The sequence below is a fragment of the Mugil cephalus genome, chromosome 18 (genome assembly GCF_022458985.1).
Source record: "Mugil cephalus isolate CIBA_MC_2020 chromosome 18, CIBA_Mcephalus_1.1, whole genome shotgun sequence".
Lineage (NCBI taxonomy): Eukaryota > Metazoa > Chordata > Actinopteri > Mugiliformes > Mugilidae > Mugil > Mugil cephalus.
Genome location: NC_061787.1, coordinates 22525988 through 22540243, shown reverse-complemented (window position 1 = coordinate 22540243; position 14256 = coordinate 22525988). Strand labels below are relative to the sequence as shown.

At 37.3% G+C, this 14256-nt stretch overlaps 1 protein-coding gene across 1 annotated transcript; it reads left to right on the top strand.

Moving 5' to 3' along the window:
* The first annotated feature begins 7983 nt into the window (after positions 1 to 7983).
* si:ch73-264p11.1 (uncharacterized protein LOC100000923 homolog) lies at positions 7984 to 14256 on the top strand. The gene is made up of 4 exons (XM_047567694.1): positions 7984 to 8317; positions 9159 to 9222; positions 11680 to 11905; positions 11998 to 14256. The coding sequence occupies exons 1-4, from the start codon at positions 8175 to 8177 to the stop codon at positions 12042 to 12044; spliced, it is 480 nt and encodes a 159-aa protein (XP_047423650.1). The 5' UTR covers positions 7984 to 8174; the 3' UTR covers positions 12045 to 14256.

The window sequence follows — 14256 nt, the reverse complement described above, 5'->3', positions numbered from 1 at the left end:
TAACTAAACGAGGAAGGATTGCTGTAAGAGAAAAGTCAGGAGGGAGGGAGCAGGAGTAGGAGGTGTCTTCAGTTACAGTAAGGATCAGTTTCTAGAAGACAGTGAGTGATCACTATAAGAAGATTTAACAAATGAGGTAAATGACAGGAGGGTGAGTTAATGAAATGAGGAGAAAGGAAGCTCAGCGGAGAAAGAAATCACTAGCACACCATCACCACTGTAAAGCACGCTCTGTGGATATATTCTGGTAAAAGAACCTGAACAGCTTCTAAAGATAGAAAGTAAAATGAACGCAGCAATATATAGAGAAATCCTGGAGGACAATCTTATTCAGGAAGCAAGAGAAAGGAGACTTAGGAGAAGATGTATTTTCTTATAGGACAATGCCCCAAAACATAAAGCAAGGTTTAAACAATATGGTTTAAAGAAAACACGGTTAATGTTCTGGATTGGTCGGGTCTAACCTCAGACCTTTTGAGAATTTGTGGTTTTCTGAAGAACAATGGAGTAAAATTGCAGAGTCTAGATGTGAGATCTCTTCACACAGACTCAGTGCCCTCAATAACAGTAAAGATTTTTTTTTTTTGTATGATAAACAAAAAAAAAATTGCGCTAAACCATTCCTACTGTAGGGAAGCTGCCAAGTTATTATTTTTAAAATTCTTATCTTATATTAATTATTGCATTCACTCAAGATAACAAAGCTTGTTGTCAGCTGACAAAACGTTCCAATAACTTTCCACTGCTTTTAAAGGAGATCTTGCAAATTAGCAGTAAGATTTTTTTTCATCAACTGTACAAAGTGACATAAATATGAGTGTATTAGAGTAAAAAAAATGCTAAACCTTGGTAGGTGGCCCTCAACTGTTCCTCCTCACTCATTGAGGTATGATCGTAGGACATGGAGCCATAGTGATGTTTATTAAAAGCTCCACAGACTCTGACCACACTGTACCCAACCCATCCTGCCCTGTAGTCACTGTATTTATTATAAACACATGTAATTTAACTTCTGCGGAGAGCAGAGGCCGAGCAGTGAAATTGAGCCGAGGGCTGCAGTAAAACAAGAGTGAACATTGTAAACATACAATCAGTGGAGGAGAATATGGAGGAGTGTGGTTTGACTTCCACATGTAGAGAGGAGCATGCCAACAATTTCAAAGCCTGGTTATCAAAATGAAAACTACAACATCAAATTAGTCCACCAAGATGTGACAACATTTAGACCAAAATCTGAATCTCTACAGTTTTGAGACGTAAACGTGACCAGAGCTATACTTTGAAAACAGACTTTCATTTAATGATATTTGAATTAGGTTGTCAGAATGTCTCAAGTCAACACTGCACTGTTGAGCAACTTCAACTTAAATAACAAATTCTTTAAGGATCACCACAAAACTCCTGTATGCTAAATTTCCTCAATGAGAAGAGGAAGCATGGTGAAGAAAGAAAAATCAATGCTTTTATCACAGTATATGTGCTCTCAAAATCAGCAATGAACCTTCAGAGAAATAATTTGAATATCCTTAATCATTAATAACTTTCACTTTTTTTGGTGGCAGCATCATGCTTCATGGTGTGGATGTTTGCTGGCAGCAGGCCCTTCACATACTATAAGAAAACCCAACTTTAAAATGTAAATGTGCTAAACGTGAGCAACATTTTATCTCAAATAAGGTACATGAGATCTTAATCTTTATAGCCAATTTTGACACACAAACTGAACATGAAACAGAAAACCCCACTTTCCTTGCATTAAATCTTTATTTATTTTATTTATTTATTTTTTTTTCACTGTGTTTGAATTATATAACCAGAATATCTGAAGTCTTCACTGCAACAACAGGAAAAATTTTACAAATCAGGACAGGATTATTATTTAGTGAATTAGCTTTATTCAGCTTAAAATCTCTGCACCTTCGGATCCCATGAAAGTAAACCAGGTCTGTCTGCATAAAATCTAGTCTGCTGAGGCTTTCCTAGGGATTGGCTAGTGAGCACCCAGGTAAAAGGTCACTGATGGTTCACAATGTTCTGACCAGTTAAAGAGCTTATCGTTGGAGGCCATGCCCTCCAATCAGTCACTTGACTTAGCAAATAAGATATGTCAGAGTGGATCAGGTGAGAGATCATAAAGCGTTCAGTATTTCTTCACCTTAAAGTGTTGACTGTTGATTATAATTATTAAATTAAAATTAGTTAAATTATTATTTTTAATAAAATTAATTAAAAGTAGCACCCATTATAATTGTTTTATGCAATTAAAAGAGAACAGAATCTAAAATTCCATCTCTTTAAAAATTACTTTTAAATATCGGATCTGTTCAGCATCAGCATCTCTGTGGCAGACAAAAAGAGATTGAACAGACAGGTGTAGAAGACCATCTGTTGCTGCAGCACTGCAAATTTCCCCTTTGTCGGTTAAATAAAGTATTATTTTATCTTATCTTACCTTGATCCAACATGTACTGTATCTGTCCTCTGTGCTGCTCCACGCCAGGTTCCTGCTCAGTGAGGCTCTGTCGTAACATCTGATCCCTTCGAGAACTATTTTTAGAGACCCAAACAGTTTTCAGTGACAGGATCCTAATAGCTTAGAACAAGGCACTTGCAATCAATTTACAACAGTCTTAACATCTGTCCTCAAAAAGTTTCTCCTCGTTTACACACTGAGATTGGAATGTCTAGACATTAATGGTATAGCTTGCTGTAAAATTACCTCAAATGTGTTTAAATTTGATAATAAAAGTTTCCAAAGTCTTCACTGCACCGACAAGCAAAATTAACATATTGAATGTTTACTTGTGAAGATTTAAAAAATGAATTATAAGAGTGGGAGCAAATTTGCACGGCCCCACCAGAGGGCGCTGCTGCGCAGGGGAGGATTATGGTAAATGGTAAATGGTAAATGGTAAATGGTCTTGCTCTTATATGGTGCTTTTCTACCTACCCAAAGGTACCCAAAGCGCTTTTATGAGCTTTTATAAGTTTTCCTGTGTCAAAAATGTTGTTGAACATAAGTAAAATAAGTATTTCACACATCAAAATTTTTCATAGCAAACATATTCCTAAAGGTACTGTTGACATGACATTTTCACCAGGTGTTGGTAACAACCCAAGTAATCCATACATATAAAGAAACCAAAACAAATAAGTTTAGAAATTAAATTATGTGTAATAATGTAAAATAACAAAGGGAAAAGGTATTGAACACACACAGATGTGGAAAAGGCATGGAAAGCCAAGACACCAGCTGAAATATATCAGTGATCAGAAAGTCATCCTGTTCCTTGTCAGTGCAAATGAATATCAGCTGGATCAGTCCAAACTGATGGCCTATAAAAAGATTACCAAGGTGTCACACAAGAAACATCTCATGATGGGTAAAATAAAAGAACTCTCTTACGATCTTCGCAATCTTATTGTTGCAAAACATTCTGATGGTATTGGTTACAGAACAATTTCTAAGCTTCTGAACGTTCCAGTGAGCGCTGTTAGGGCCATAATCTGGAAGTGGAAAGAACATCATTCGACCATAAATGGACCACGGCCAGGTGTTCCTCACAAGATTTCTGGAGGAGAGGTGCAGGCCGGAGGGAGAGAGAGACCACGGTGGTGGAAGTATGAGGCTGGCTTTCTTCGACAGTTCGTTGCTACTTTTCTTGTCTGTGACGTGCTGGTTACTATTTTCTGTGGAAAAGAGGGTGATTAATCTGGTGTGGTGGCGTTTTTGGTTAATTTTGTTGCCTGATAACCCAGTGTCTTTGTTCACCCCGGGTGGCATCTTTAGTCAAGTTATTCCATCAGAGTTTCCTTATCTGATCACGCCCCTGTTTTGTCATGGAAATACTATGAAAATTGTAATAGGGCGAGCAGGTAACTAGCACTAAGACTTTAAAAAACAAACAAAAAAACAATCAGCTAAAAACATAATATAGAAATTAAAGGATAATAACTCTCACAAAACCAGATGAAATATCAAAGTCTTTTGCAGAATTTCACAAGACTCCAAAAAATACAGATACTTGCACAAATTATGAAGAATTAGCACAATTCTTAACATCAAATTAAAACAACTATCTGAAACTATGGCAAGAGAATTGGATGAACCAACCAAGGATCTGGAAATACGCCAGATGATCTCCACACTGAAAAATAATAACTGTACTTACATCTTTGACAGCTGGAAGGATGCTATGAATTTTATCTCTAATGCCAACAATTGCCAATCAGTAAAAGTGTTGAGTGAGTGTTAAGGATTTATGGCAGGTCAAGTGAGTGTTAGGGGCTTTGTCAGGTTAAGAAGCGAGGGTCTGCACATGCAGATAAAGAGAAAAAAAGAGTTACAGTGTGATCTGCATGGGCTGGAAGCAGCGGCAGTAGGACAATGCTGATAAGGGGACTGAAAAGAATGCACAAACACTTACGTGTGTGTGTGTATACACACACACACACAAATATATATGAACCAGCACAAGTGAAGCAGTGGCCCCTGATGGGAGCTGAGCCAACTAACTGACAGAAATGACTACAATAAACTGGCATGTACACTAGAGTCAGCCTCAGCCAGACAAAGGTCAGCCCTATAGAGGGCAGCCAAGACAAAGAGAAGGCTACTATCGCCAGGGAAGAGGGAGAGGTTTCAATCCACAGATGCGGAGGCGTGCACAATCCCATGCTCAGCTGAACACAGAAGGAGATGGAGAAATGACATGTTGGGGATGTGAACAGAAAGGCCATCGTCGCATTGACTGCCTCATCAATCCATGGTTGGGGCCAGCAAGGGAGTGGCAGTAGGGGTACCTAGAGAAGCCAGAGGGGACACGCATGTCACCGGTCATGTCAATACAACCACAGGAGGAACCCACTGTTGCTGTTGAAATACAGAATCAAGAATATGCCTTTATGGTGGACACAGGAGCCACCTATTCCTGTATCAGCAGCGAGGGCTCCTCCTTTCCCCTCTCAGGTAAATCCATCAAGACTATAGGCTTCTCTGGGACAAACCAAGTAATTCCTGTAACTCCAAATATAGCAGTGACTCGGGCTATAAGTTGAACGTGGACAGAACAATGGCTATGGATATAGGTGGCAACATTTTAGATACAACTAAATTGCAGAGCAGGTTTAAATGGCCAGTAGATGGCATTGAATATCTGGGCATTCATATACCACCTTCATAGGAAAAACTGTACAATTTTAATCGCAAAAGGTTTAATCCAAAACATTAGTAAGGATCTTGACCGATGGACACTATTGCCGCTATCTCTACTGGGCTGCATTGAGAGTGTCCGCATGAATGTGCTGCCTAAATTACTATATCTGTTTCAAATGTTACTTATTGAAATCCCCAAAACTACGTTTGACAAATTGGACAAGCTAATCTCTATATTTATCTGGCAAAGAAAGTGACCAAAAATAAGACTAAAAATGTTAGTTGCCTAAAGCAAAGGGTGGGCTCAAACTTCCAAATTTGAGATACTCCTACATGTCCATTCACATAAAATAAATATGGGAGAATGGACCAAAATTACGTTAAAAATGTGGAAAACAATCAAATCTACATTTGGCCTCCCTAAATCAATTTCAGCACTTACAAATATCGGATAAATAAGTTGTTGTCTTTCTTGTGGTTAGTGTACAATGGCATCGATTGTGCTAACCTAGCACGGATTAGCTTGTGTCAAACATGTTAATACCACCGCAGTTATACAGTCTTTGTTTACTTGGTCACTGTTTCTAACTGTTAGATTAACTACTGTTTCTGCCATCAGCGGGAACAACTATAATAGCCTACATACTTATGTTAACTGTGCAATTGTGCATGAATTAGCATTTACTGACTTTAGCGTGGCTGAATTAATCTAGTCTTGGTGCACAGCGCTGTATGGGACATGCAATAACAGGGGATATTATCATCAAACATTTATATGTAAGATGATCATTAAAAAAGTGTGAGATATCACTATACAAACTGTATATAAACACAGTCGCACATGCATTCCCTGATGCAATTTTCCAAACATGACATAGGACTGATTCACCGATGTGCTCCATTAACGATCATGTAACAAAACATCTGATTTGTTTGATTGAAAAAAATTAACAAAAATCTCTGCCCTTAAGAGATCAGTCTATGGGAGTACACCACAACTTGTTTTTGAGTAGAAGTTTCTACAATGATACAGTCTGTCAGGCCGTTGAGTGACAAAATCTGAATGTAACAGGCAGATACATCAACATCAGAGCGAAAATCCGGGTCAATGCGGTATTCCTGTTCACATCGAAGCTGCGTCGAGCCAAACCGATTAATTCCTGAGTCGATTGCCAGGTCGGCAACCCACGTTGTTTGACCAATGTTTCGTTCGATGTAAAAGGGGCTTAACAGAGTTAGTTCACCAACACTTCATTTTGACAGCAACTATTTGTCCTCAGACAGTTATATATAACACATTTAACATGTACGGAGACACGCCCAATACTGGTTAAAAACTGGTGACTGACTGGTGAAACAGGTGAAAACTGATGGTGAGCTCAGATCATATAAGTTTTGGCCACCCCTATGATCTCTGGCACCCCCCTGGGATGTGGACACCAGGTTGGGAATCACAGTTTTAGAGAATATACTAATACACTCACTTGACAAAACCATGAGTGTTATTTTAAAAAGGTGACTCTGACTGATGGGAATATATTCACCGACTACACTCTCACTCACTGGATAGACAGTTTGACCAAAGGAGGACACAGAGGGGACGAAGCCTGGTCTGTCTTTATCAAGTGAAGTCTCTCTAACAAAGATAGTAATTAAGTGGAACCACTGTGGAGGGTAACATAGTAAATGCAACTTTTGCTTGGACACCCCTGAAACACGTGAGTAACATTGCATTCGCTTGCAGTTAGCTTTAGCATTAACGTGTAACCCCTAAATAATGGTTAACTTACCATAATTTGTCAAATCATCCATTCAGTGAGTTATGGCCAATTTGACAGGACTGTCCACCATGCAATGGGCCCTGTTGCAGGGCTAACACACATCATCAGAGTCAGCCTGGAAAATGTTATGGGTCCTCACTAGGGTCGTGGATGTTGCACTCACACTCACACCTAGGGTCCATTTAGGGTCACCAATTGTCCTAACGAGCATATCTTTGGAGGTGGGAGGAAACCGGTTGAGGTGTTTATATGGAGCGTTTTCATTCGGTTTGGGCTTCTAAGCCGATTGTAATCGGAATATTTGTCTCCATATAAACCCAGCTACTGATGGTAAGTCTTGCTGCTATTTATTTTATTGGCAGAGTTTACTCTGTTATCTTCCACAGCAAACTAGCTTTAGCTAGTTGTCCACTTAATACTTGTAACATTATGCTTGTTCCACTTTCTGCTCCTATTAAGCTAGCTTCGTTTTTATGTGTCCTGAGAGGTAGGTTGTGGTTGTAGTGTCTAAGGGGGACTCAATGCACACCATAGATATAGTGTGTGCACATGGTCTGTGCTTCACACAGTAAGAAAATACTTTCATTTGCCAGTTCAATAGGTTCAACAATGGATGGCTAATGTTGGCTGATAATTCCCCTGAGCTGCTAAGAGAGGGGGCCTCCTCCTAGCAGCTGTTTGCTAGTGGCACAGTGCACACACCATAGACATATTTGTACCTATGTCTATGGTGTGTGCACTGTGCTTCACTAGAAAATTCTCTCACTTGCCAGTTCATTAGGTAGAGGCACACAATCTGTGTAAGCCCTGATAGACCACGAACTAAACTATCTATCTAATATTGTATGTTTCTACCTCTGCCAATAAAATGATAATATTGCTTCTCTTGGTTAAACCTAAAATACTGGGGCTATTAATGTAGACGTCTCACTTCTTTTTCTTTCTTCTGCTCTCATTCTCTCACATGCGCACACACACTTCCTGTAAAGCTGTCGAGCAGATTTAAAGGTGTGATTCTGTGTTTCCAGAGAGCTTTCTGCATTTCACCTCTCTCTGTGTGTTGAGCACGGACCTCTTTTTTGTTCCTTTCTTTCGCCTGACCCTCCAGAGCTCAGGTTCCTAAGGCAGCTGTATGCAACCTCAAAACGAAAGCGTAGTTCTTGGAAGCTACTTGAGAAAGCAGAAGTTGGTGCTATTTCGGTGGATGTCTGTCAGCCGCCTGTCTGTCTCTTCTCACCATGGCAGCAGCTTTGCCAGTATGCTACCATGGAGCCATCACCAGGAAGGAGTGTGAGGAACTGCTGGGAAAGAAAAACAAGGACGGAGCTTACCTGATCCGAGATAGCGAAACCATCCATGGAGCCATGTGTCTTTGTGTCTAGTGAGTATTCTGCTTTGACACAAGTATTTCAGTTCCAGTAATTTAAGCTAATGAGTGCTATACTCCTAATATTTTAAATAGTAAATAGTAAATAGTAGTGAGGTTGTTTTAACCTCATCACATGTGTTATGAGGTATGAGATGAATTGAACAGCTTTCAGTGTTGCAGGAGAACTGTTAGCGACAATTTCAGCTAAAATTTCTACATTCAAAATCCTGAAGTATTACAGAAGTAATAAAAAATTGGTAGTAGTAGTTTTTAATATTTCAGTAGTTTCTAATATTGCTTAGAAACTTAAATGCTGTTACTTTGGAGCAACAAGGAGCAACTTCTCCTTTTCTAAAGAAGCATTTGAAATGTCCAAAATATCTGCACAAATAAACTTAGTACTAATCAATCAAAATCATTTTTATTATGTCTTGTAGGGGAACTATATTTATAGAAATAATGAGAAAGGTTGTTTTATTTGAATTTTTTTTTAAAAAATTAAATGTTTGTTGTGGTCAAATGATATTATGGATGTTGGTTGCAGCCCCTGTGTTCATTCTGTGACGTGTAGAATGAAACAAGGTTAATTCCCTCAGTAAATCCTGGTGCCTGTTATTTCATTTACCATGCAGGCTAGATGAAATAAAATACGATTTGAAGGAGTAGTTTTGTTTGGGTGATTGCATGTTTGCATGTCACCACAACTTACTCTTTTATTTTGATGCACAGAAAAAAAAATGATACTGATCAGTAACAGAAATAGTAGCTGCTTTCACACTGACTGAATCATCTTTCCAGTGTATGATCTACATTATGCAAATAACATGCATCAACATTTTATTTTCCATTGCAGTAAAAAGAGGGTGGTGTATACCTACAGGCTGCTTCAGACGCACACCGGACAGTATACTCTCCTGGTAAAAACTCACATAAACACTACATCTATTATACACAAACACTGAAGTATTAAAACACTGAAAGTTCCTGATTTAAATCATGAAACCTAAGATTTGAATTTGGCAAAATATTTCAATGCATTAAGAAGTTTAGTGTATTGAAGACACAGAATAATGAATTTGTATTCATATTTGTATACAAAAACAACAGACTATGTAACACATTACTCGATTGAAAAAGAACAGGAATAGGAAAATATCCCATATAACTTGTCGATTGCTAACAATAAGTAACGTAAATGGTCTATAGTAGACGCTATATAAATGAAACAGAACTTAATTCAATATATAGATATGTTAGTAGCATTTTAAGCAGCATCTTTAAATCATAAAACACAACAAAAATGAACAAATCCACAAAATAAATAAAAACAGAAGAAAGCAATAAAATAGGTTAAAACGCTACAAAAAGAAAACAAGAAAGACAAAGAATAAAAAACAATAAGAGTAAAAAGAAAACATCTCACATTATAAAAACATAAAAATATGAGATTAAGTTTATATAAAATGTCCATAGAACATTCCAATCAAAACCCAGGCTGAGAAGTTTGGTTGTGTTTAATGATATCACTGTTTTCAGATGATTGAATTCACTGGGCGAACTCTTTCTGAACTAATAATTTCAGTTTTATCTTGGTTGAGCTGCTGACGGATTTGTGACATCCAGTTACTATTCCCTAATACATGGCATCAGAACAGTGATCGTATGTTTTAATGGTATCCATTCTGATCTTTTGAAAGTCTGTACCCTTAACATCAAATACCAATGCGTGTGGATGCGCTGTATATCGATTTATTAGTAAAACATTGGACTCTTTGCCTCAGAAAGCAGCATGTCAGCAGCATAAGTGCAATGTCTTTTATTAAAAAATTAGAGGATGTAGATAACTGACATCTTCTTCTGCTTTCTTCCCTGCAATTTGTGATTCTTTTCAAATTGAGATGGCACATATAAAACCATATGTTGAGGATCCCCACATTTGTTTTTAGGGTATTTTAAAAAATACTCTAAATCTATTTAGACTAAGAATCGTCAAAGATAACGGTGAAATCATGCCCAAAACCTCCTCGTTCAACAAGTTGTTAAAGTGCGTACGCACAAAGACGGACCAAAAGAAGTTTCTGCTGCTGTAGGTTTTATGGCACCTACTCTGACAACAAATCAAATTAACGCACAAAACCTTAACATTCAAGCAATGTTAAACATATATATATATATACATACACTAAAATAATGGACTGCACTACCACATAAAGGAGCATGTAATAAGAATAGGTCATTTTTATTGCGTCTCCAGTTGCCATTCCTCTGCTTTCGTTCCTCATAATTTGTGTCTGGATATCTTGATACTATCAGATAATACAAACAATGTGAGAAATAAAGAAAACTCTAAACCTCTGATGAAGCCGACAGTTACCAGGCTGTATACAATCCAAGTAATTCTGCCGATATATTTTTGATGGCATCTATTCTGAATCAAATTATAAATATAATGAAAACACAAACCCTCAAGATTCAAATGGTTTTAACCCACATTAAACTGTATGTTGAAACAGATAACTTAAGTTTAAGTTTAACAAAATGTTTCCAAGATTTCTGTGTTTTCACAAAAAAAGATGAACATATAAGAGCCAAACATAAACCTCACTCATTCAACATCATCCAGATGTTTGGGCTGTATTAAGGGTCTTAACGTGAAACACAATAATTACATTTGAAATTGCTACTTTTTCTTCACCTTTTTTTTTTTCTGCTGTGACTAGCTGATCTTCACACAAACTACCCTGTTAATGTTATGTGTTATCAGATTTGAGTGAAGCTTCTGTTTATTAACCTTTGACAAAGGACTATTTCACCCCCATAATGGAAATATTTAGTTGATATCAACTCATCATCATGGCACAGGAAACTCCTTTGACGTACCTAAAACACCAGATACCACGCTGACGGGCAGATAAACACTTTTATGGGGAGCACTTTTTCCACTCAAAGCATTGCCTTTCTGCCTAATCTGCACTAATAGTCACATGCAAATCATCACGTTTTAGCTTCCAGACATTTGAAAAGCTCCCCACTCTGTCTTAATTGTTCAGCTATGACGTTTGAATTAAATGTCAGAGTGTCACAGTGTTGAATATCTTAAATTTAACCTGTATTTACAGACTATCATCTGTCATGTTGGGGTGTTGAATAAATAGATTTAAGTGTGCCATTGATTGTGATTGTGCAGAGTTATGTATGTGTGTGTATATGTATATATATATATATATACATATATGTGTGTGTGTGTGTGTGTGTGTGTGTGTTTTCTGATTAATTAACTGGGTGAATAATCAACACAACAGTTAAGCATCCATGTTATCTTTAAATATTATATTCCCCCTATTGTTATTTACTTGATGCTGCTAAATTTTCAGACGGCAGGCGGTTTGGAGGAGGTGTTTTTTAAGAGTTTGGACGACCTCATCCGTCACTATAAGAAGAAGAACCAAGGTCTGGCCATGCACCTTCGGCACTCCGTCAAAAGGAAGACAGCCCTGTTGATCAAGGTCCCAAACACGCTTGATGCACCATCTGAAAGTTCATCCGCAGCTCCAAATGAACAAGTAAACCCCTCACCTGAAGAGGATCATGACTATGAAAGTATGTCATATATATTTTTCCTACAGCATCAGGTCAAACGAGATCCTTTGTATTTAACTGTATTTGACCTTTTTTCCCCTCTTTTCCTCTAGATGATCCTTCATCAGACTATGTGGAAGTGCTTCCTGATGCTCTTTGACATTTAGCATCTAACAGATAAAGAGAGAGACATTACGTGGGGACAAAGGACAATACATTCACAGACTGAATCATGATTTATGGACTTGGACATACCCTGTTCACATCCTCATCTCTTTGTTCTACATTAGTACAGGTGGTTTATTTTTTTCCTTCTTTTTTTTTTTTTTGTTTCACATGCTGATGCTATGAGCTTCTTTGTGTTGGTCTGTTTGTAGACCATTTAGACCCTGAATTAATTCTTTGAACTGCTCTTAGAAGGTTTGCACTTGTGGACACTTATCACTTATATATTAAAATTGTAAAAGTTACAATATTACAATGAACAGACAGGACAGAAAAAACAAAACATAAAGACGTAAAACTATAAGATATAACCAGTTACAACCTAGAAGCATCGACAAGTGTCTACTGATTCACTCATCATTGTGCTAATAAGACCTTTAAATTCAGGTGTTAAGATGTTTCAACCCTAATTTATGTCTAACTTTTTGGTTCATCTGTATCAACCTGCAAAACATGTGCCTGAGCATGTTAGCCTGGTCAGTTTTTGTCATTTTTAGCTCAAGTACAGCCTCACAGATCCACCAGCACACTTCAAATAACGTCAAGCAATAATGAGTCTTTTACTTTCTTCTATTAACTTTTTAATTTTTTGTGGCTACACATGTACAGTATTTGGGACTTGAACATTGAGAACATGTGATATTTTAGAAACCTGGGATTAAGGCATGGTTTGTAGAAAATAATGCTCATGTGACTTTTTACACAGCTGATTAATTATAGTCGTCATGAATCATATGCATATGGAACTCTTTGTGCAACAGAATCAAAGTATCCAGTCATCTGGAAGACGGACAGTTTCATTATTTCTTAGCTGTGAAAACTTTTGACATGCCATCAACAACAACACTGAGCAGTTTTTCTCTGTACTTAAGAACAATCTGTGCGTATGTCTAAATAGCCCAACCATAACTGAAAGTCTAAAATCAGCCTCATCTATGTTTGACAGCTCCAAGCTCATTGGATTCTTTAAAATATAACTTACTTAATTTTAAAAGAAAAGCTTGAACAATCATAAAAGAACAGTTGTTTTGTGGGGCATGGTTTCAGTTGCGGAGAAACTACATTGCTTCATTATTTAGGGTTTGAGGTGGCAGATGGTTGAATGTGTGCTCATACATCAGCTACATGTGTCTGGAATAACGGTATCTCTGTATCTGACGAGTTAGACACATTCATTGATGGTTTTGTTTTAGATAATTTACAGCTATTATTAATCCGTGTCTCTGGTCCAATTCTGACATCCTTGTATGAACGTTCTGATCCATTGTATGTTCTGACACCTTTCTGTCAGTACCAGTATGAAATTTGTGAACTTATCATATGACCACGTCTTCCTTGATGTATTTTTGATTTAAAAAAAAAAACAAAAAAACAAAACAATGTTTATTAGATTGGGTATTGTCTCTGCATTAATGTAAGCTTCTTTTCAGATGCCGTCTGTCTGCTCTGGACTGTATATATACAGTGCGGCAGCTAATAAGATAATATAAGAAAATTATGCGGAAACTATGTTTGTACAGCTCCTGTGAAGTGAAGGCTCACGGTTATTGTGAGCATGATGGTTACTGAACTTTTTTTTATATTGACTTTTAAGAAACTGTTTGGAACTTATTTCATTTCTTCTCCATTAACTGTAAGTAGTCTGTAAAATAACTTTTGAGTCCTTACAATGTTAGGTCATTTTGCTCTTAAAATGAAGCTTCAACCTTGAAAAGTGTGTGGTTTTTAACACACCCTTTGTTTGAACGGACAAAATATAACCAAACATCCTGTCTCCGTTTTCACACCCCCTCTACCGCTGTCTTCTCACTGATAGTTTTTAAGAGTTCATTTCTTTTTTTGAGCTTTACTTTCTGCACTTTAATTTTGTTTTTTGTTTTTTATGGAAGAGTGTTCAATATAAAAATTTTGAAGCAAATTAATGCCTTGCTTTAATGTATATGCATAATACAGAGAGGAGAACAACTTAAAAAAGACTTGAAAGCGGAAAGAGTCTGATGGGTTTTAAGGCTGCATGTCGTAACCACAGTTTCCACGCACAGAGACAGCAAGCAGCTACATTTACACGTCACTCAGACATAGCCACACAAACACACACTTGTACTTAGCATCAAAGGTCTTGTGTTACATTAAAAGTTTTTCTCACA